The 21,338-nt window shown below is 46.8% G+C and overlaps 1 protein-coding gene across 1 annotated transcript; it reads left to right on the forward strand.

The window, feature by feature from the left end:
• Positions 1 to 672: 672 nt before the first annotated feature.
• On the forward strand, positions 673 to 19,476 carry enc3 (ectodermal-neural cortex 3). The gene is made up of 4 exons (XM_063032613.1): positions 673 to 869; positions 8,902 to 9,778; positions 11,007 to 11,929; positions 17,514 to 19,476. Exons 2-3 carry the CDS (start codon positions 8,903 to 8,905, stop codon positions 11,898 to 11,900), a joined length of 1,770 nt encoding a protein of 589 aa, XP_062888683.1. The 5' UTR covers positions 673 to 869; position 8,902; the 3' UTR covers positions 11,901 to 11,929; positions 17,514 to 19,476.
• Positions 19,477 to 21,338: the final 1,862 nt, after the last annotated feature.

Here is a 21,338-nt window from a genome sequence, read left to right on the forward strand (position 1 = left end):
ATGTTCTTCTTGCAAGCTATAAATGTTTACCCCGGTTGAAGAGGGAAAACTTGCAGAAAGAATAGTGTTGATTAAAAACACAGTTTGATAGTAATAAATGAAGGGCCGAATGGCTTGTCTGCTGTTGTATAAAAATTTTACAGCCTATTCCACTTTCAATTTTTCCTACTCTAAGTGAAAAGCTTAAGCTAATTCTCTTCTATATAAACTAACACCAAGAAGATTTTAAAGGAATTGAATGAACTTTGATCGGGCGATATATAAAATAATCAGCTATAAATTCGGCAGAATAAAGAGACTCACTTTAGAGGAAGTAACTGACCAGCTGGCGAACAGATCAGTTTACAAGAACGCCTCGCTACCAAAGTTCTTTCTCCGTCAACGCTGATTTGACAACAATCTTGTCAATGTATATCCTGCGCTCCTTATTTGTCAGCACACTGTATCAATCAAAAATGTTTCGCGTGTTTCGTCTATGAACAAATTGAGTTTACATATAAACTTTAAAAGGAAGGTGTGACCTTTCGAAGGAGGTTTTGGATGGTGAGGGGGAGTTGAGTTGACTTTGTAGTTTTTGGTAGAAATTGGCCGAGCCAGTCTCACTGTGGGCCGGGCGAGCGTCCTCCCGGGTGCCTCCCACTGGGTGGGGAATAGCGCTCAATAAATCCGCCGAGTGTAGAGCAGAGCGGGGCAATCGAGGGATGTAAGAGGGAGTGGAGGCTGCTGTAGTCGGAGAGCCATGAGCAAAGTGTAGTGCTAACTTCGACTCTTCTGTTTCTAAAACAATATCCCTCTCTCCCCTTTTCACCGTCTCCAAACGCGGATCGTGATCTCCAAGCATCGACTCTATCCTTCTGCAGGGCCACAAGGTACGTGTCCAGAGCCGGAGGGTGGGGGGCGCACGAAAAACTTAGACAAGGCGCAGTGCTTAATGGGCGTTCGATGTAGCTTCAAAGAGCAATGGGAGCGCAAAGGTCCTGGCAAGATGCAAACTGCAGCCAAGTGCAGTTAAGAACTTTATTTGCCTCGTCGTTTAAATGTTTTATTTTTTTTGTGTTCGGTGGAGTTTAGAACGACGTAAAAGCGTGCAGCGCTGAATTAATTGTCTACGCTTGAAGCTTTTGTTTTAGTTTGTAGTGGTTCTCTAATCGGACCAGTTTCACAGTGAACGGGAGACTTTCCGTCCCCTCGAAGGTAGTCAGTCCTGGAATTCTTCATCCGAGAGGGCTGCAAAAGTATCGGTATCGGAGGTAGATTGTTAAATGTTAAGGGATTTGGGGGGTGGGGGTGGGTTGCTGCAATATGTGATACTGCGGTTAAATTTCAGCCATGATCTTATTGAATGGCGGAGTTGCATTCATCTCCTTTCTTTTGCTTTCACGATTGTTATATTGCACGCCTTCCTACGTTTCTCATTGCTCATATCTTAATATTTGTATGAGCCTTTTCCCAGAAACAATTATGACAGGCTTGCTGCTTTGTGTAATAAAGAACTGTTCCGGATTTTTAATGGAGTAAGTTGAAGGGTTAATTTGTAAGGATCCGTTGCGGAACTGGGCTGGTATCCCCTTGAGTATAGGAGATGAAGGCACAATTAATTTGAGCTCTTTAAGGGGTAATTTGCGGAGTTCACTTTCTCTGGTGGAGCCCAGAATAAAAAGGGAAGGGTGCAGGGGAACAAAACTGGATCCCGACGGTCAGGCAGCAGCTCCTCACTCCACGTGGTGGGAGTGCGGAATTCTTCCCAGGGAAGCTGGGGTATTGGGTTTGTCTTCAAGCTCTCCAGACTAAAACTGTGAAGAGGGTAACAACCCTCCCCGTGAAATGATTTTTGTGGTTGTCGCAAACGCAGCTCCCAGTGTGTACACGACACCCTGCCACAAAGACAGCATGCTAATGCACAGACAATGTTATAGTCATCTTAAGTGAGAGGCTAATATTGACCCTGGGGAAAATAAACTCTCTTCAAATGTTGTCCTTTACACCAGTGTTGGCGCCCCATCCAGTAAGACCACCATGGCCAGCGGGGCAGTCGCTAGCATTGGTTACAGAGAATTTACTGAAATTAATTTGCTCTTTGAAGTAATATCACAACCGTGACGTTCCATCTGTACTTGTACTTATCGGCTCACTTGGTGTAGTTTGTCCCAGAGCGGAAGCAGATCAGCCCAACTGGATTACGACTTTATGACACGGTATTTTCTGTATTGCAATGGATGCAAACCTCTTCACCACTACCACCCTCAAAATCAGTTTTTCTTTTCCCTCCCTTCCTATGTCTTCCCTCCCCATGAAAATTTCAAACAGTGGCATGATGATCAGAATAGAAAAGATTTTTAAAGCAACACATAAAAGTTGCTGGTGAACGCAGCAGGCCAGGCAGCATCTATTGGAAGAGGTACAGTCAACGTTTCAGGCTGAGACCCTTCGCCAGGACTGTGCCTCTTCCTAGAGATGCTGCCTGGCCTGCTGTGTTCACCAGCAACTTTTATGTGTGTTGCTTGAAATTCCAGCATCTGCAGATTTCCTTGTGTTTGCGTTTAAGATGTTTAAAGATTGGCTTTATCTATCATTAGTACGTCGCAACATCGAAACATACAGTCCAACGTATCGGTGGTCAACACAATGCAGGGATGTGCTGGGGGCAGCCCACAAGTGTCTCCATGTTGGTGAATATTGAGAGGACTAGATAGAGCAGATTTGGAAAGGATGCTTCCAATAGTGCGGAAGTCTAGGGGGCAGGGCCTTAGAATAGAAGGATGTTCCCTTTAGAAAAGGGATGAGGAGGAATTTCTTTAGCCAGAGGGTGGTGAATCTGTGGAATTCATTGTCACAGCGGTGGAGGCCAAGTTATTAGGTATTATTAAAGTGGAGGTTGATAGTATGGGCATCAAAGATTACAAGAAGGTGGGAGAATGGGGTTGAGGGGGATAATAAGTCGGCCATGATGGTGTGCAAAAGCAGACTTGATTGACCAAATGGCCTACTTCTGCTCCTATGTCTTGTGGTCTTCTGGTGCTAATGTAGCGTGCCCACAACCTTCTCACCCTAACCTGATCTTTGGAGTACGGGAGGAGGCCGGAGCACTCGGGAGTCACGGGGAGAATGTGCAGAACTTCTTTCAGACACCAGTGGGGTTTGAACTGTGATCCCTGGTGCTGTAAGGCATTGTGGTAACTGCTAAGCTACCATGCCGTTTTGCTCTCTCGCGCTCTCATGACCAAGCTTTTAGCCAGCTACTTATTGTCTGGAAGCTAATGTGATTTGCCTGGGAAGATGGTCCCGTTTAAGTATAAACGCACGCTTTCCGGTGTTGACTTTGTCACCACCGTCCAGTGTTGGGTGCAGGTGATGGATGAATTCCAACTTGATCCCCTGTATATCTGGCTGAGGAGAAATTCTTCTGCCATTAGCTATTTTGCCTCGGGTCTATAGTCTGCAAGAAAGGACGAATCATTCTTCCTTGTGTCATTATATATAATTTCAGCCAACTGCAGGAAATGGCCCTGAACTACTAACATTCCTGATTAAGTGCTACACACATGAAAAGGCATCTTTAAATCTTCAAAAGGCCTTTTGCTGCCCCCACAAGGCCTGGGATAAAAGGATTCTACTACTTTAAAGAAATGTGCACCAAATTCTTTTTTATTCAGGCAAAGAGCACCCCTCCCCCACAAACACTGTCTTCCTGTCTGCATTGTGGTGTGAGTCTGCTCTTGGCTGAATCCTTTTGAATGTGGGCACTGCTGCCTTGCCTCAGAGGAAGTTTGCTCACCTTCAGAATCTGGTAACCATGGATTCGAGCTCCAGTGGAGAGTCAGCGTCAGCAATCCTTGCCGTTGCCCAACCATTGTACCGAGGAAATGATAGTGAATGTGTGTTTTATTGGGTTGTCAATGCAGTAGATCATCTCAAACCTGCTGTGTATGTAATATTTCAGTAATATTGTAAATATTGTTTGATTAAGCATTTATTACGTAATTATTTACATAATTCATTACGGGTTGTGTGTAAAAGTACGTGAATAGCATGTGTGCACTCCTCACTAAAAGTAAAACTGAAGGGGCCGCACACCTCCTGGCTTTGTGTTTTCTTTCAATTAGTTTTATGCCTTGGAGTTGCAAAAAAAACCCGGAAAAAGTTTGACACCTGGGGAGAGAGCAGGACAGAGGTGAAGAGCTTTGGGGCTAAATCCCTGAGGTTTTGGGCCTTGGCAGCTGACGGCACGGCTACCAATGGGGGATGTGAAAGGTGCTAAAGAAATGGCAGATTGAAGAGACCTTGGTGAACCTTCAAAGGTGGCACAGTGCTTGCATAAAACTATTAGTGCCAGCAATCTGTGTTCGATTCCACTGCTGTCTGCAAGGAGTTTGTACGTACTCCTTGTGACCATGAATTTCCTCGGGTGCTCTGGTTTCCTCCCACATGGATATAATTGGACGGTGAAGGCTCATTGGATTGGAAAGGCCATTACTGAGCAGTATCCCTAAATAAAATCCTGCCAAAGGGTCTCGGCCTGAAGCATCAACTGCACTTTTTTACCATAGATGCTGCCTGGCCTTCTGAGTATTTCCAGCATTTGGTGTGTGTTGCTTGAATAAATGTTGGGATTGGAGGAAGTTCCAGAGAAGGGCTCTGGGGAAATGGAGGCCTTGTCAGTGCCTTCAGGGAAACAGAAAAATCTCATTGCTAGGGACAGCTTATCTAATTAAAAGCATAAATAGAAGTTTTTCTTGAAGAACTGGGAAGATCTCCCAAACACAGCCCAATAACCCTTTTTTTAATTCCCTTTTACTACTCCTGTTATTTTGTGTGAGTGTAACTTGTTAAATTGAAGTGAGATTGTCATGTTTTGTTGGATGGAGCAGGGTAGTAGTCTGGTGATGGTTAAATTGGAGGCAGGCATTCCATGAGTTCTTGTATACTTTCAGGATGATGGAAATTCAGAACTATTCCACTGAAGTCAACTGATGTTGGGTTTTCATTAATTTTAAACTGTCAGACAGTGATTATGCATATTTTTATTTATTTGGAGATGCACAACAGGCACTTGCAAACCAACGAGCCACCCAACTGTTCCTAATCACAGAACAAGTTACGATGTCCAACTAACCTACTAGTTGATATGTCTTTGGGAGGAAATCGGAGCACTGGGAGGTCATGGGGAGAATGTACGAACTCCTTCCAGATGGCGTTGGAATTGTACTCTGAGCTCCAATGTCCCGAGCTGTGATTGCATTTTGCTAACCACTACGCTAAAGTGGTGCCTTTTTAAAGATTTGGGCCCTCTGCTCCGAGGTGGAGCATAGGCCATTGACCTCCCATCTCCGTCATCCTCTGAAGTCAGTGGTTATGGTTGGAGTTCATCCACACTTCTGCAGTCCATTGCATCCACTGTGCAGGGGATTGGCCTGTACAGCTTCACCAGAGCTCTGTTGGCCAGCCTTGCTGCCTTCCACCTCCTGCGACAGAGATGAAGAGCTGGACCTTGAGAGGCACTGAGTTGCCCAGACTGCCTGTGGCAATCTGAGGATCGTCACACTGTCACGGTGGAGGTAGCTGTGAGATTCCAAGAGCAATGACTTGTGGAGCTTGGCTCCTGGTAAGGTCTCCCAAACCAATAATGTCTGGGGGAAGGTTCCAGACAAAGGTCAATCGTCAATCGAACCAAGGCCTCAATGGCGGAGCTGATGGGAGATGATGACAGTGAAGGTGGAGGAGGGCTACAGCAGAGAAGGGTCGCCAGTTGTCTGCATTCCCGGCTAGCGGACCCGGCCGCCAATCCATCAAGGACTGTTTGGTGACTGCCTGTGCCTCAGCCTCCCCACGTTAAGCAAAGCCTCATACAGATGTTCTTCATTAAGGGAATAACCCCTGAGGAGAAAATTGTGCTTGTGTGATCGCAGTGCTGCAGATTCAGTGGGCTACACGGCCTCTTTCCCCTTTCTGTAATTAACCAGGCTGCAGACAGGTACAAGGGGTGATTGACAAGTTCGTGCCCTAAAGTAGAAGGAGCCAATTTTAGAAAGCCTAGCACATTTATTTTTCAACGAAGTCCCCTCCTTACATGTACACACTTAGTCCAGCGGTCGTGGAGCATAACGATCCCTTCTCTGTAGAAGTGGTCCACAGCAGGGGTGATTGATAAGTTTGTGGCCTAAGGTATAAGGAGATGAGTTATTAACTTCAAACTTTCTGCATTATCACCCAAAAGTTGAATGTGCATGTAATGTCTTGGACCTGCAGGTGGTCCACAGCAGGGGTGATTGATAAGTTTGTCGCCTAAGGTAGGAGGAGATGAGTTATACAGCTCTCGTTACATAAACGTGCAGTTCAACTCTGAGTGAGAATGCAGAAAGTTTGATGTTTCTTTCATCCGCTTCTACTTTAGGCCACGAACTTATCAATCACTTTCTGGAGGTCCAAGACGCTGACTTCTACAAAGAAGGGATCCGCATGCTTCACGACCACTGGACTAAGTGTGTAAATGTAGGAAAAATAAATGTGTTACGTTTTCTAAAATTGACTCCTTCTACCTTAAGTCACAAACTTATCAATCGCCCCTCGTATTCCTACTCTTGCTGTAGAGACCTTTCAGTCGAGCCCAGACTCTATTACCTGCAGCAATTGCTTGTGGCTGCTTGTAATAATGAACCAGAGGTGAATGGGAGTTCATTCACCAGCAGACAGGAGTTGATTCCTACCACGTTTCGATATAGTCATACTTTATTGATCCCGGGGGAAATTGGTTTTCGTTACAGTTGCACCATAAATAATTAAATAGTAATAAAACCATAAATAGTTAAATAGTAATATGTAAATTATGCCAGGAAATAAGTCCAGGACCAGCCTACTGGCTCAGGGTGTCTGACCCTCCAAGGGAGGAGTTGTAAAGTTTGATGGCCACAGGCAGGAATGACTTCCTGTGACGCTCTGTGTTGCATCTCGGTGGAATGAGTCTCTGGCTGAATGTACTCCTGTGCCCAACCAGTACATTATGTAGTAATATTCAGTGGCCGTGTTCTGATTTGGACATGAATCAGAAAAGCACATCTCTGATGTGCTCCAAGGCGCATGAAACGGTGCCAGTGTTGGGAGCTCTGCGTTTCTGTTCTCGGGTGATGCACTGTGAAATTGCGGAAGAGATGGCCCAGAATCATTGTTTCCTGGGCAAGGTTCAGTCTGGACTGAATTAACCTTTTGAACAAGGATGGAGGCACAGTAGCACAGCATTTACACCTTGCAGCTTTAAGATGGGGGTTCGATTCCCGCCACAGTCTGTAAGGAGTTTGTAAGTTCCTCCTGTGACCATGTAGGTTTCCTCCGGGTGCTCCAGTATCCTCCCACCTTCCAAGGGTGTATAATGGTGTCATTATACACCAGTCATTGAAAGTAGGCATGCAGGTACAGCAGGCGGTGAAAAAGGCAAATGGTATGCTGGCATATATAGCGAGAGGATTCGAGTACAGGAGCAGGGAGGTACTACTGCAGTTGTACAAGGCCTTGGTGAGACCACACCTGGAGTATTGTGTGCAGTTTTGGTCCCCTAATCTGAGGAAAGACATCTTTGCCATAGACGGAGTACAAAGAAGGTTCACCAGATTGATTCCTGGGATGGCAGGACTTTCATATGAAGAAAGACTGGATGAACTGGGCTTGTACTCGTTGGAATTTAGAAGATTGAGGGAGGATCTGATTGAAACGTATAAGATCCTAAAGGGATTGGACAGGCTAGATGCAGGAAGATTGTTCCCGATGTTGGGGAAGTCCAGAACGAGGGGTCACAGTTTGAGGATAGAGGGGAAGCCTTTTAGGACCGAGATTAGGAAAAACTTCTTCACACAGAGAGTGGTGAATCTGTGGAATTCTCTGCCACAGGAAACTGTTGAGGCCAGTTCATTGGCTATGTTTAAGAGGGAGTTAGATCTGGCCCTTGTGGCTACGGGGATCAGGGGGTATGGAGAGAAGGCTGGGGCGGGGTTCTGAGTTGGATGATCAGCCATGATCATAATAAATGGCGGTGCAGGCTCGAAAGGCCGAATGGCCTACTCCTGCACCTATTTTCTATGTTTCTATGTTTCTATTTAGGGTTAGTTAGTTGTGGGCATGCTGTGATGGTGTACACCTGGGGGCTACCCAGAACAATCCTTACTGATTTGACAACAAACAACACATTTCACTGTATTGATGTACACGTGACATTTCAAGCTAATCTTTATTTTAGTAAGGGTAGACGTGGATGGCTGGGAACTTCATACCATCTCAGTCCTATTGAAAGAGTAGAAGTTGTTATTACAGGACTGTGGAAATGAGTGCTTTTGGCATCACATAGATATGGAAGGGGATGGCCAGCACATCACTGTATTCCTCTGGAATGTTAAATGTACAGTATTGTGGACTATCAGAAATTCCTTGTTCACTCCTGCAATGAGCGTGTTTAGGTAAAGTCAAGTCTTAAAGCATCCTTCCTTTGCACCAAGCGCATCTTCTCTGCCATTGTATTTCTCTTATTCTCTGGGATATTAATTGTGTGCTGTAAAAGTATACTTTTTTTTGTCACTGTTGTGCATCCACTAAGAGGGTATTTCGATTTTAAAGCAAGTTCTAACCACAACTGATCAGATGTGTGGGAAGCTGAGGTTTCTGATGACTAGATAGGGTTGTGATGGAAGATATGAGTTTTAGTACATGGCTGTATATATTTTTTTTAAAAATAGCCAGTCACTAATCAGTATTTGTAATAAAATTTTAAATTTTGGAAATCAAACAAGAAATTACCATAAACTTCAGTTTAATAAGGTTATAATTTAGAGGATTACTTTGGTTAGGATTGTCGGATTTTGATAGAGGTGGATTAGTGCATTAGGTGTTGACGTCCACTTTGTTTTTGTGTTTTGGCAGAATGTCAGTGACTGTGCACGAAAACCGAAAATCTCGCTCCAGCTCGGGCTCGATGAACATCCAACTGTTCCACAAACCCTCGCACGCCGACAGCCTCCTGACTCACCTCAACCTCCTCCGCAAGCGGCAGCTTTTCACGGATGTGACCCTCCGCGCCGGTAACCGCGCCTTCCATTGCCACCGGGTGGTGCTGGCCTCGTGCAGCCGCTACTTCGAGGCCATGTTCGCGGGCGGCATGAGGGAGAGCCGTGCCGACGAGGTGAACTTCCACGACTCGCTGCACCCGGAGGTGCTGGAGCTGCTCCTGGACTACGCCTACACCTCACGGGTCCTCATCAACGAGGAGAACGCAGAGTCCCTGCTGGAGGCCAGCGACATGTTGCAGTTCCACGACATCCGCGAGGCGTCGGCCGAGTTCCTGGAGAAGAACCTTCACCCCATGAACTGCCTGGGCATGATGCTGCTGTCCGACGCCCACCAGTGCGAGCAGCTCTTCGAGCTCTCCTGGCAGACCTGCCTGACCTACTTCGCCGCGCTCTACCAGACGGAGGACTTCCTCAGCCTGCCCAAGGACAAGCTGCTGGAGCTGATCCTCAGCGAGGAGCTGGAGGTGGAAGACGAGAGCCTGGTCTACGAGGCCGTGCTGGGCTGGGTGAAGCACGACCTACGCAGGAGGCGCGACCACCTGCCCGAGCTGCTGCGCTGTGTGCGCCTGGCCCTGCTGCCCGAGTCCTACCTGTACCAGAGCGTGCTGGGCGAGGAGCTGGTGGCCGGCCACCAGCTGGGCCGCGGCGTGGTGGAAGAGGCCATCTCCTGCAAGCTGCGCATCCTCCAGAACGACGGCGTGATCACGCTGCTGTGCGCCCGGCCCCGCAAGGTCAGTATCGTAGCGTAGCGGGGCGGCCTGCCGTCGAGGCTCTGTTCCCTCTGCTCCCTGGAAGGAGTTTGTACCTTCTCCCTGGGTCTACCTTGGTTTTTCTCCCACACCCCAAAGATGTTCAGGTTAGTAGGGTACTGGATGGACATGGTTTGATGAAGTGAATGATGAACAGGGCTTGTAACAGATCAGCATCCTAATCCCACCTGGAAGGCATTCAACTCTGGTGACGAGCCCTTTATTTAGGACCTAGCAAATGACCATTAGAATTATCTATCTATCTATCTATCTATCTATCTATCTATCTATCTATCTATCTATCTATCTATCTATCTATCTATCCTCACTCACTCACTCACTGCATTAGGTACCTCCTGTACTTAACAAAGTGATCACTGTGTGTGTGTTCATGGTTTTCTGTTGCTGTAGCCCATCCACTTCAAGGTTCAACGTGCTGTGCATTCAGAGATGCTCTTCTGCACACCACTGTTGTGATGTGTGTTTCACTGAGTTGCTGTCACCTTCCTATCAGTCTGGCCATTCCCCTCTGGCCTCTCTCATTAACAAGGCATTCCCCCCCCCCCCCCCACTGGACTGCTGTTCACTTGGTGTTTCTGTATTTATCTCAGCATTTTCTACAGGCTGCTGTGTGTGAAAATCCCAGAGCAGCGGTTCCTGAGATACTCAAACCACCCCATCTGGCACCAACAGTCATCCCACGGTCAGATTCACTTGGATGACATTTCTTCCCATTCTGCTGTAGCAACTCAACCTCTTGACCATGTCTGCGTGCTTGAGTTGCTGCCAAGTGATTGGCTGATTAGCTATGTGCATTAACATGCAGGTGTACCTAATAAAGTGGCCACTGAGGGTACGTCATTTTAACCATTGTTCCCGCAACCTTCCTGTTGCTGTATTGGAATTGACTTCAAAGAGATGGCATGATAGCATAGCAGCTAGCTGTTAGCTGTAAGATCGAGGTTCAATACCCCGCTGCTGTTTGTATGTTCTGCCCATGACCACGTGGGTTTCCTTCAGGATCTCGAGTTTCTTCCCACTTTCCAAAGACGTACAGGTAAGTAATGGACATGCTGTGTCAGCACAGGAAGCTTAGCAACATTTATGGTCTGCCCCCAGCTCGTCCTCAAACTGTGCTGGTCATTATGCAAACTATGCATTTTACCGTGTGTGGTGTATAAAGCTAATCTTTTCAATCACCTCCTTTCAGGTCAACCATGACATCCTGCTGCTAGGCGGCCAGACCTTCGCCTGCGACAAGATCTACGCCATCGACCAGAAGACCAAGGCAGTGACGCCCAAGGCGGACATCCCCAGCCCGCGCAAGGAGTGCAGCGTGTGTGCCATTGGGTGCAAGGTCTACGTGACCGGCGGCAGGAGCTCGGAGAACGGCGTGTCCCGGGATGTGTGGGTCTACGACACGCTGCACGACGAGTGGGCCAAGGCGGCGCCCATGCTGCTGGCACGGTACGGCCACGGCTCGGCGGAGCTGGAGCAGTGCCTGTACGCGGTGGGCGGGCACACGGCGGTCAGTGCCACGCTGCCCGCCTCACCCTCTGTCTCTGTCAAGCAGGTGGAGCAGTTCGACCCCCAGGCCAACAAGTGGAGCCTGGTGGCCCCCCTCCGCGAGGGCGTTAGCAATGCGGCCGTGGTCGGTGCCAAGCTCAAACTCTTCGTCTTCGGCGGCACCAGCGTGAACCGGGAGAAGCTGCCCCGGGTCCAGTGCTTCACCCCGGGGGAGAACCGCTGGACGGTGCCCGCCAAGTGCCCGCAGCCCTGGCGCTACACCTCAGCGGCCGTGGTGGGCGACCACATCGTTGTTATCGGCGGCGACACCGAGATCTCGGCCAACTCCGCTTACCGCTTCAACACCGACACCTACCAGTGGTCCAAGTTCGGCGACGTGGCAGCCAGGAGGGTGAGCTGCCACTCGGTGGCCTCGGGCAACCGGCTCTATGTCGTTGGGGGCTACTTTGGTGACCAGCGGTGCAAGACCCTGGACTGTTACGATGCATCGACTGACACCTGGAGTAACATCAGCACAGTGCCATATTCACTCATTCCCACCGCCTTTGTCAGCACTTGGAAGTACCTCTCGGTTTAAGACCTCTCGTCAAACACTGCTGCCTTCAGGTAACGGTGGGGCAAAGCCCCTTTTCTTATGTTGGGCCACTGGGATAGCTTCCCAGAAGCGGGCTCCACGTTTAAGGGAAGAACCTATTAAGAGAAACCAGGAATTTTCCTCGCAACAAGGTGGGGGAGGGGTTAACAAGCTAGGACTTGATATCCGAGAGAGGAAAGAGGGGCAAGAACCCTTGTTGCGTTGCAAAGTGATCTCTGGAGGCGCTGTCCCAGCAAGTCAGCCAGCCTCTACGGAGGGGAGTGCTGAGGGTTTATAAGGCCATTCTTGGAGTATTGTGAGCAATTGTGCGCCCCTTTTACCCAAGAAAGGAAGTACTGGTATTGGAGAGGGTCCAGAGGAGGTTCGTGAGAATGAAAGGGTTAATGCATGAGGATGTACCTGCTGCAGTTTAGACGAATGGGGGAGGAGGGTCTCATTGATTGAAACTTGTTGATTATTGAAAGGCCTAGATAGAGTGAACATGGAGAGGATGTTTCCTGTAGTGGGCGAGTCTCGGACCAAAGGGCACAGCTTCAGGTTAGAAGGATATCCCTTTTAGGACAGAGATGAGGAGGAATTTTTTCTCAGCCAGATGGTGGTGAATTTGTGGAATTCATTGCCACAGACGGCTGTGGATGTCAAGTCATTGGATATGTTTAAAGTGGAGTTTGATAGGTTCTTGATTAGTCGGGGCATCAAAGGTTACGGGGAGAAGACAGGAGAATGGGATTGAGAGGGCTAGTAAGTCCGCTATGTTGGAGTGGTGGAACAGTCTTGATGAGCTGAATCTGCACCCATGTCTTGTGGAGTAAACCTCTGCTTGACTTTGTGTTCCAGCATTTTGAGTGTGCTGCTGAAGGCTTCCAGCATCTGCAGACTCTCGTGCGTGATGTACTGTGAGCTGTGGTGTGGGATTGGACTGAGTAACCTGTATATCGGTGAAGAGGTGGTAGCTCTTTGGTCAGAATAGGCTGCTTTGGAGTGCTTTAAGAGTTAACTGCAAAACTTAGTGAGACCAGACCAGGGGATTCCTGAATAGTGATGGCCTAGTGATGCTTTGAACACATTCAAAACGCCAGAGGAACTCATCAGGTCAGACAGAATCTGTGGAAAGGAATGGAGATGAAACGTTTCAAGATGACCCTTCATTGTGCTAGTCCTCACCAGCGGGTTCAGCCCGAAACATCACCTCTTTATTCCTTTCCTCAAATGCTTCCATGACCAGCATTTTGTAACTGTTACGCTTGATTTCCAGTATTTGCTGGATTTCTTGTGTTTATGTGATGCGTTTAACCTTTCTCAAGGCTAGTTTTTCAATCGCGTTCCCAGGTCAGCACACTGTAATTCTTGGGTTATCAGCCTCCATGGTCACTGATCCATGCGCTTCAGATGAGGGCTTGCGTGGGTTAAATTCAGTACAGGGGTTACCTGTTGCTTTCAGTGTAGCTACGGTGGTTTGGTTTGTGGATCTTTCCCACTGGAATGGCCTTCTGGGTGGATATCTTGAGCTCCTGCGTTTCACTTGACTGGGTGTTCCCAATGATTCTGTGCAGCTACCAGTGCCTTTGGCTTGCTGCTGATTTTTTTTTTGTGGAATTAACCTACGCTCTGTCCGCCAGAGAAAGCAGGATCTCCCAGTGGCCACACATTTTAATTCCACATCCCATTTCCATACTGACATGTCTATCCACAGCCTCCTCTACTGTAAAGATGAAGCCACACTCAGGTTGGAGGAACAACACCTTATATTCCGTCTGGGTAGCCTCCAACCTGATGGCATGAACATCGACTTCTCTAACTTCTGCGAATGCCCCGCCTCCCCCTCGTACCCCATCCGTTATTTATATACACACATTCTTTCTCTCTCTCTCTCCTTTTTCTCCTTCTGTCCCTCTGACTATACCCCTTGCCCACCCTCTGGATTCCCCTCCCCCTTTTCCTTCTCCCTGGGCCTCCCGTCCCATGATCCTCTCATATCCTTTTTGCCAATCAACTGTCCAGCTCTTGGCTCCATCCCTCCCCCTCCTGTCTTCTCCCATCATTTTGGATCTCCCCCTCCCACTTTCAAATCTCTTACTCACTCTTCCTTCAGTTAGTCCTGAGGAAGAACTGAAGGAAGAGTTAGTAAGAGATTTGAAAGTGGGAGGGGGAGGGGGAGATCCGAAATGATAGGAGAAGACAGGAGGGGGAGGGATAGAGCCAAGAGCTGGACAGGTGATTGGCAAAAGGAAATCCCTTACTCACTCTTCTTTCAGTTAGTCCTGACGAAGGGTCTCGGCCTGAAACGTCGACTGCACCTCTTCCTAGAGATGCTGCCTGGCCTGCTGCGTTCACCAGCAACTTTTATGTGTGTTGGATGTGGAGAGGATGTTTCTTATAGTGAGATGATCTAGGACCAGAAGGCACAGCCTCAGAATAGAAGGATTTCCCTTTAGAACAGGGATGAGGAGGAGTTCCTTTAGCCAGTGGATGGTGGATCTGTGGAATTCATTGCCACAGACAGCTCATTGGGTATGTTTAAAGGTTGATAGGGTCCTGACACCCTAAAGTAATGGGGAGGAGGCAGGGGGTTGAGAGGGATAATAAATTAGCCATGATGGATAGGCAGGGCAAAATGGTGGAGAGAATAGCCCAATTTTGCACCCATGTCTTGTGGGAAGAATTTCGAGTTGTATACTTGGATAATAAATGAACCTTTGAGGCTGAAAGTTCAAAAGTAAATTTTATTATCGGATTACATACATGTCACCACATACAACCCTGGAGATTTTTTTCCTGTGGGCATACTTGACAAATCTAACAATAACTGTAAACAGCATCAATGAACAACAGGCAGATCAAGGAAGCAGGTGCCATTTTTAATAGGTAGAAAGTGAATGAAAATTTTATTTGGGTCACCACCTCAGATATTTTGCTCTTCACGAGCTGATAATTTTATGGTTTTGTGTTGGATTGCTATTTTAGGCTGTTAGTTTCACTTACCCCTGGGGTGTGGTAGCAGGATTAGATCAGTAGCCCATGTCTGGGGGAAGCCAGGAGAGTGTGCAGGACTCCTGTTAACTGCATGGTACCAATGTGAAGATCATCTAGTCCTGGGCTCTCAGGCCAGTTCACTAGCAGATGCTGGCATTACAGCGCAGCCACTGGATTGTAACTGGGTCACACCTCGCCACTGGGCATTCACTGTCACTCCCACAGTGTGGGCGGGGAAGGGCAGAGGCCGCCACTGTCTGGGTGCTGTGCTCAATTGGGTGTCATGGTCTTGGCATGTATATTACTTCAGCCAGAGTGTGGTGAATCTGTGGAATTCTTTGCCACAGACAGCTGTGGAGGCCAAGTCTTTATGTATATTTAAAGCAGAGGTTGATGGATACTTGATTGGTCAGGGCATGAAGGGATATAGAGAAAAGACAAGAGCTTTGGGCCAAGAGGAAAAATGGATTAGCCATGATGATATGGTGAAGTAGATTTGATGGGCCAAATGGCCTAATTCAGCTCCTATATTTATGGTCTCGTGTGATTTTTGTGATCAAATTATAAATCCCTTCTGAGGCCCAGAAGACCACTCTACTCATGAGATATGAAACAATTATTGTTGAATAAATATATTTACAAAATGCTTCCAACCTGTCAAATTCAAGGAAGATGATAATGGCCCTAGGCTTGTGTGAGGCAGCTGGATCCTGTCTGTGAACAGGTTACATGGTGTGTCTGTCGGTATGGCTACTTCCCTGTGTCTAGCTTGCTGGCTATCTACCCCAGGATGTTCCAAGCCTCTCTGAGTGAGATTGCTGTCACATCGAGCTCCCTTGCGCAGTAATTGTGTTAGTAGCCAGGTGCCCTGTTTTAGCGCAGACAGTTGAGTGATTTTTTAAAAAAAATATTAGCCAGGCTGCTTGGCAGGTTCTTCACTGCCGTTTGAGTGGGCGGGAGTTTTCACTGGAAACCGGTGTCGACTCACCCGGGTCAGGTAGAAATTTAGGCTGAGCTGGTTATCGTTCATGGGGGTGTCGCAGCATGACGAAGCAGCAAAATTCTGTCAGCTGATCTCTGCTGGTAAAAGGCCAAGGGAAAGGTGTCCAATTACAATTTGAACTGCTGTAATGGCAACCACAGCCAAGAGGGAGGGGCCAGAGAGGACCGTGTGCTGAGGGAGCCGGTGTGCTGTGAGACCATTAAACTGCCTTGTTAGGGGCCTTGTTTAGTGGGAGGGGGTGTTGGGGTGTACATGGGAGAATTACTGGTGATTATTCTAAATGGGGAGGGGGGGTGCCCAGCCAAGCAGCTGGCTTCTATGACCATGAGGCCTTCTTGTTTTGCCTTTGTGTGGGGAACAAACCAAGAACCTGTGGTGAATGCTGCACCAACTGAATTATCGAATATGGCAGTGCCAAGCTCGAAAGTCCGGCAGAAAATGGAGGCCTCCGCTTCCCTTGGACAGGAGGAACTCCACAGGAGTGAGCTTGAGGTTTCGAGCAGCCTGGCCTGCTCTCCGTTAAACGGATGGAAGCATGTCATTTGGCTTTGTGTCATTGTAGAGGTTCAGGAAGCCGCCATTACCATCAAGGCAATTGGCGAGCAGTTACAGTAGTCAAGCCAGTCTTCCCCCGTTGGGGCATGGGCTGCTGGCAGCAGCTTTCTGAACGTTGTCAGCTGCCATTCTGCGAGCAAGCCCAGTCAGGAAATCGACAGATTACGGTCCCTGTCTCCTCTGGGAAATGTGGCTGAGAAGTAGACCATTCAGCCCCTTAAGGCTGCCCCACCATTTCCAAAATTACTACTGATCTTTTAATCCTGTGACACTGTGATACAGTAATCCCATGCTGTTTATTTCTGTCAGAGCACTCGTAACTCTTTTAAACTCCAAACCGTACAGGTCCAGTCTACTTCATTTTCCCCCTCATTGGATAAAAGTGTCTCGCCCACCCAGACTTGTATTCAGTCAAACATATCTATGTTCCCTGGAAAATGCTTTGATTTTATGGCACATACGTAGAACTTGCTATTCATTTTAACCTCAGGAGAATGAAAAGCTCGTGGATGAATAAAGAGAGGCTTATGGAGTGCAGGGCTTTAGATTTGAAGCTGGGGTGCAGATGGTTAAAAGTAGGTGCTCTCATAGTCAATACCAGGCCTTTCAAGAAATGTTAACATCTTTGATGGTCCCTTGAACTTAAAAGCTTAATGGTGGTTTGATAAAAGTTAGTGAGGCAACGCGGTCAACGGGTAGATGCAGGGTAACCCATCAGCTTGCACTCAATCAGTGGAAACTTGATTTACAATGATCTTCTGTGATGAAGATTGTACATTCAGAGCATAGAAATAGTGTGAAATGTCCATCAGCCTGGCATCAGTTAATAATTACAATTCTGAGGGATTTTTGGTGACCCGAGGTTTCGGGAGTCTGGGGAAGACGTGTTTGCTATGCTCTCATTGAACAGCACCATAGGGCTAAATAGTCTTCCTTCTACTAACTGAGAACCAAATTTATCACCTTGGAATGAAAATGAAACATGTGACCTTTAGATAGTGAGCAGAAACCCTCATAACTGAAAGCTTTGAATAAAACTAGTGTTCTCTTTCTGTTTGGTGCAGGTGTGAAGGACCGTGTGGTGCTGTTGGAGAGTTTTTGTGAAGAGCTGCATTGGCGAAGCCATGTTTGCTAGCCTTTCCTCAGTTACTTGAACCAATGGAGCGAGAGGAAGGATTAAACCAGGACATCCAGTTGAGGACTGGTACATGGACAGCAAGTCGTACGCCAAGAGTTTGGAGCTTCCAGAGAGTTTTTAGATGGCCATCTCTGTCACACGTTTCCTTTGCTCATCCAGTCATTAGGACAAAGCATTTGCTAAAATGTGCTGCTGTTGTGGTAACGGTGACAGATTCGGTGGATGGCTGCTAGTTTGTGGTGCCATCCCAATAGTGGGGGTTGGCCTTTGACTTTCACCACTGCATGGAGGCAGTGTGTGTGTGCAGGTAGATGGGGAGTTCCATCCTGTCCATCGGACAACATCATATGGGTAGGTTTACAGCAATTCAAGGAAGTGACGTCACAATTTGCTGAAGACTAGTGTTGGAGAACTGTTGGACAAACCAGCAAAACACCTCCCAGGTGCTAATGTCTTAAAAAGCAGGAACTGTGAACTGTCGTCTTGTTTCTCTTCAGACATAGTACATGCCATTTTGGATACTAATTTGTGATGTGCCTCTTGCCTATAATCCACACTTTTTTTTAATCTGGGACCCTGAGAAGTCCATTTGAACACAACCTAATTAATCAAGCAAGGGTGTTCTTGGTCCATATGGTGTCTCCATCACCATTACTGTTGCTTTGCACCTTGTTTTTTAATGCCCTTGCAGACTACTTGGTACTGTTTTCATATTGGGAGAGTTCTGCATCTTTGAGGAGGTGATTACAATGGGGGAACAGTAAATAAAAGCCCAATGTGCTTTGTTTGTAAATCAGCCAAGTTACCAGAGACGCACCTCAACGTCAGAAACATTGTTCCCAGAGTTTCCCACTTCACCTGCAGTTCTATACTCTAGTTCTGGGCAGAGTTTGGAGAGAATGAAGTGACTGAAGTACCCTGTATCAAGAAACCATTGGGATGACCTCATGGAGCCGTAGAGCACTTCAGTACAGAAACAGGCCCTTTGGCCCATCTAGCCTGTACCAAACTGTCCTACCTCATCCCATCAGCCCACACCTGGACTATAGCCCTCCACATCCCTCTCATCCATGTTCCCACACAAACCTCTCTTAAATGTTGCAGTTGTACCCAATCTTCCACTTCTGGCAGTTCATTCCATACTTGTGAGTGAAGAATTTCTCCACCCCCCCCCCCCTCAGGTTCCCCTAATATTTCACCCTTAACCTATGACCTCCAGTTTGAGTTTCAGCCAACCTCCGTGGAGAAAGCCTTGCATTTACCCAATCCTAATTTTGTGTACCTCTGCCATATCTCATCATTCTCTCATTTGAAGATTTTTTAACCCCCTCCCCCCCCCCCCCCCAATTTCATCAGGATAAGTTGGCTGGGCCTCTGAAGCCCACACCTTTTCAAATAAATTAAAAAGCATGTTGGATGGCAGATTTGGTGAAGGCTTCTACCACATGATGCCAGGTGAAAAGGGCACAGGAAAATCCAAGAACCCAGGTGGCAAGCTACAGCAGAACCTGACCCCTGTAATTCGGGGGGGCACAGGTATTGATTGCTGTAGAGACAGCCACACTTGGGCTGTGAGCTGAAAACCTATCTCCAGCACTAGGGAATGTTTGAATGCTTCATCTACCAGGGTGGAGCAGTATTTATTTTTGTTTAAAATTTTTAGATGAAGGAAACAATTTGTACTCTTGTACTGTAAATGTTGTGTTTTCTAACAATGTAGGGAATTTTTATTGAGAATTCTTCTGGTCCTTGTCTGACCTGCACAGCCGTCTGTCGGTGTTTATCTGCTTTGGAGTCTTGTGTTTGAGTTTGTATATGTCTAACACTGTGTGTCACTTTAGTTTTGAAGAACTCATCTTTACAGCCTGGTGCTGCATTGAAGATTTCAATAAATGGTCTTTGAAATAAATAATAAGCCCTTTGCTCATTCTTCATTCCCCACCAACACACACATTCTTTTCAGCAAGAGCATTATCATTTTATCTTGCATCTAAAATATTTGCTTTCACATGCCTGATTTTTTTAATGTTTAAATGTTAAATTTGCTTTTTTTGCATGGCTGGCTAACTCTGGAGGGGGATTTTTGGGACCGGGGTACGTTAGTTTAGTATGTTCTGTGTCATATAACTTGGGCTTTCCATGACCGTGATTGTTCTTGGCAGAATTTTCTACAGACAAGTGATTTGCTATTGCTGCCTTCCAGGCAGTGTCTTTACAAGATGGGTGACCCCAGCCATTATCAATACTCAGCAGAGATTGTCTGCTTGGGGTCAGTGGTCATATAACCTGAACATGTGATATGTACCAACTGCTCATATGACCATCCACCACCTGCTCTCATGGCTTCATTTGACCCTGGTCAGGGTGGGGGGGGTGCTAAGCAGGTGCTACACCTCACCCAAGGGTGACCTACAGGCTAGCAGATGGAAGGAGCACCCTACACCTCCTTTGGGAGAGATGTAACTCCACCCCGCCACCCATGGACCAGGGGATATGTTCTTAGAAATTAAATCCAGATCTTTTGTGGAGTGAAGTGTGAAAACGTTGACGTTCATAGAGTGGTTAATGTTTGGTATCCAATGGCAATGAATGCTGGGTCACTTGTTCATTTTAAATCTGTGATTGGTTAATCAGTCTCGGCAGTATTTTGGGATATAGAGAAAAGCCAGTCGTATGGAATTTAGACTAGAAATCAATCATGATGATGGATTGGGGAAAGGAGCTGAATGGCCTCTCGCCATTTCAATTTGTTTTGATTTTAATCTTCTGAGAAGAAAAGTCTGTTGACATTTAGTTAAGAAGTGTACTTGCAGGCCTTTGCTCATGCAGGTGTTAACATATCAATATCTTCATAAATCCTGTAACCCCTTCCCCCAACAACACCACCAGAAGATTTGCAAATTATCAAAGCAGGTCACTGCGATCTTCTCATGGGTAATAAGTGCCAGTCTTACTGATAATGTCCAAATCCTTAAAACAAAATTTAATTTAAAAAGATGGGAATTGGCTTGACAAGGAGCTTCAAATATGATTTTGCAATTTCCGTAAGAAAACCAAATAGGACCATGAATTCAATATTATTGACTCCTAAATCTGAAGGATATTAGAGTGAAATATCTTTTCGGAGTGAATGGTATTGGATCTGGTGATATTGATCCTGGGATCCTTTGCAAGTCATGAACGAGGCATAAAACTTGGTTGTTAAGGCCATTTTATTAAGTGTTATAGGGAAAAGAGGAGTTCTCCAGGTGAATTGTACCCACCATCCACTCATTCCCCTCACCTTCAACCAAACCAGGGACCTGTTTCCCCAGAACACAAAATGAGCACACTTCTGGAATGACACCTGTCAGCTGTCAAGCACATACAGTAAATAACTTCAGCCAACAATCTTCAGGTCCGAATATGGACTCTCAAGTGTCCATTGCATTTAGAATTATTTACTTTCCCTGTTTCTACTGGCCTTGTGCACTGCAGTGCAACAATCAAAACAAGAGCACAGCTCAGCATAAACTGAGCCGCTATTAAAGGGGACAATTTGTAAAGGTAGTTTTGTGGCCCTGAAAGATCAGATTGACCAGTTATCATATTCCAGGATGAAGCGGGGGATCAAGAACATTCAGACGGCAACAAATGGTCATTGAGTTACAGGGTCAAAAACAGACCCTTCTGCCCTGCAGGTTGGTGCCAACCCCTGCTTACTGCGATCAAACATTAGTCCCATTTTTAAAAAAAAACTTATTGAGATACA

Source organism: Mobula hypostoma, chromosome 24 (genome assembly GCF_963921235.1).
Source record: "Mobula hypostoma chromosome 24, sMobHyp1.1, whole genome shotgun sequence".
NCBI classification, from domain to species: Eukaryota; Metazoa; Chordata; class Chondrichthyes; order Myliobatiformes; family Myliobatidae; genus Mobula; species Mobula hypostoma.

Bases quoted from the DNA above. Each gene is read 5' to 3' on its own strand.
- enc3 (XM_063032613.1), top strand. From the start codon at position 8,903: ATGTCAGTGACTGTGCACGAAAACCGAAAATCTCGCTCCAGCTCGGGC. The intron at 9,779-11,006 runs GTCAGTATCGTA...ACCTCCTTTCAG, and splicing joins TGTGCGCCCGGCCCCGCAAG to GTCAACCATGACATCCTGCT.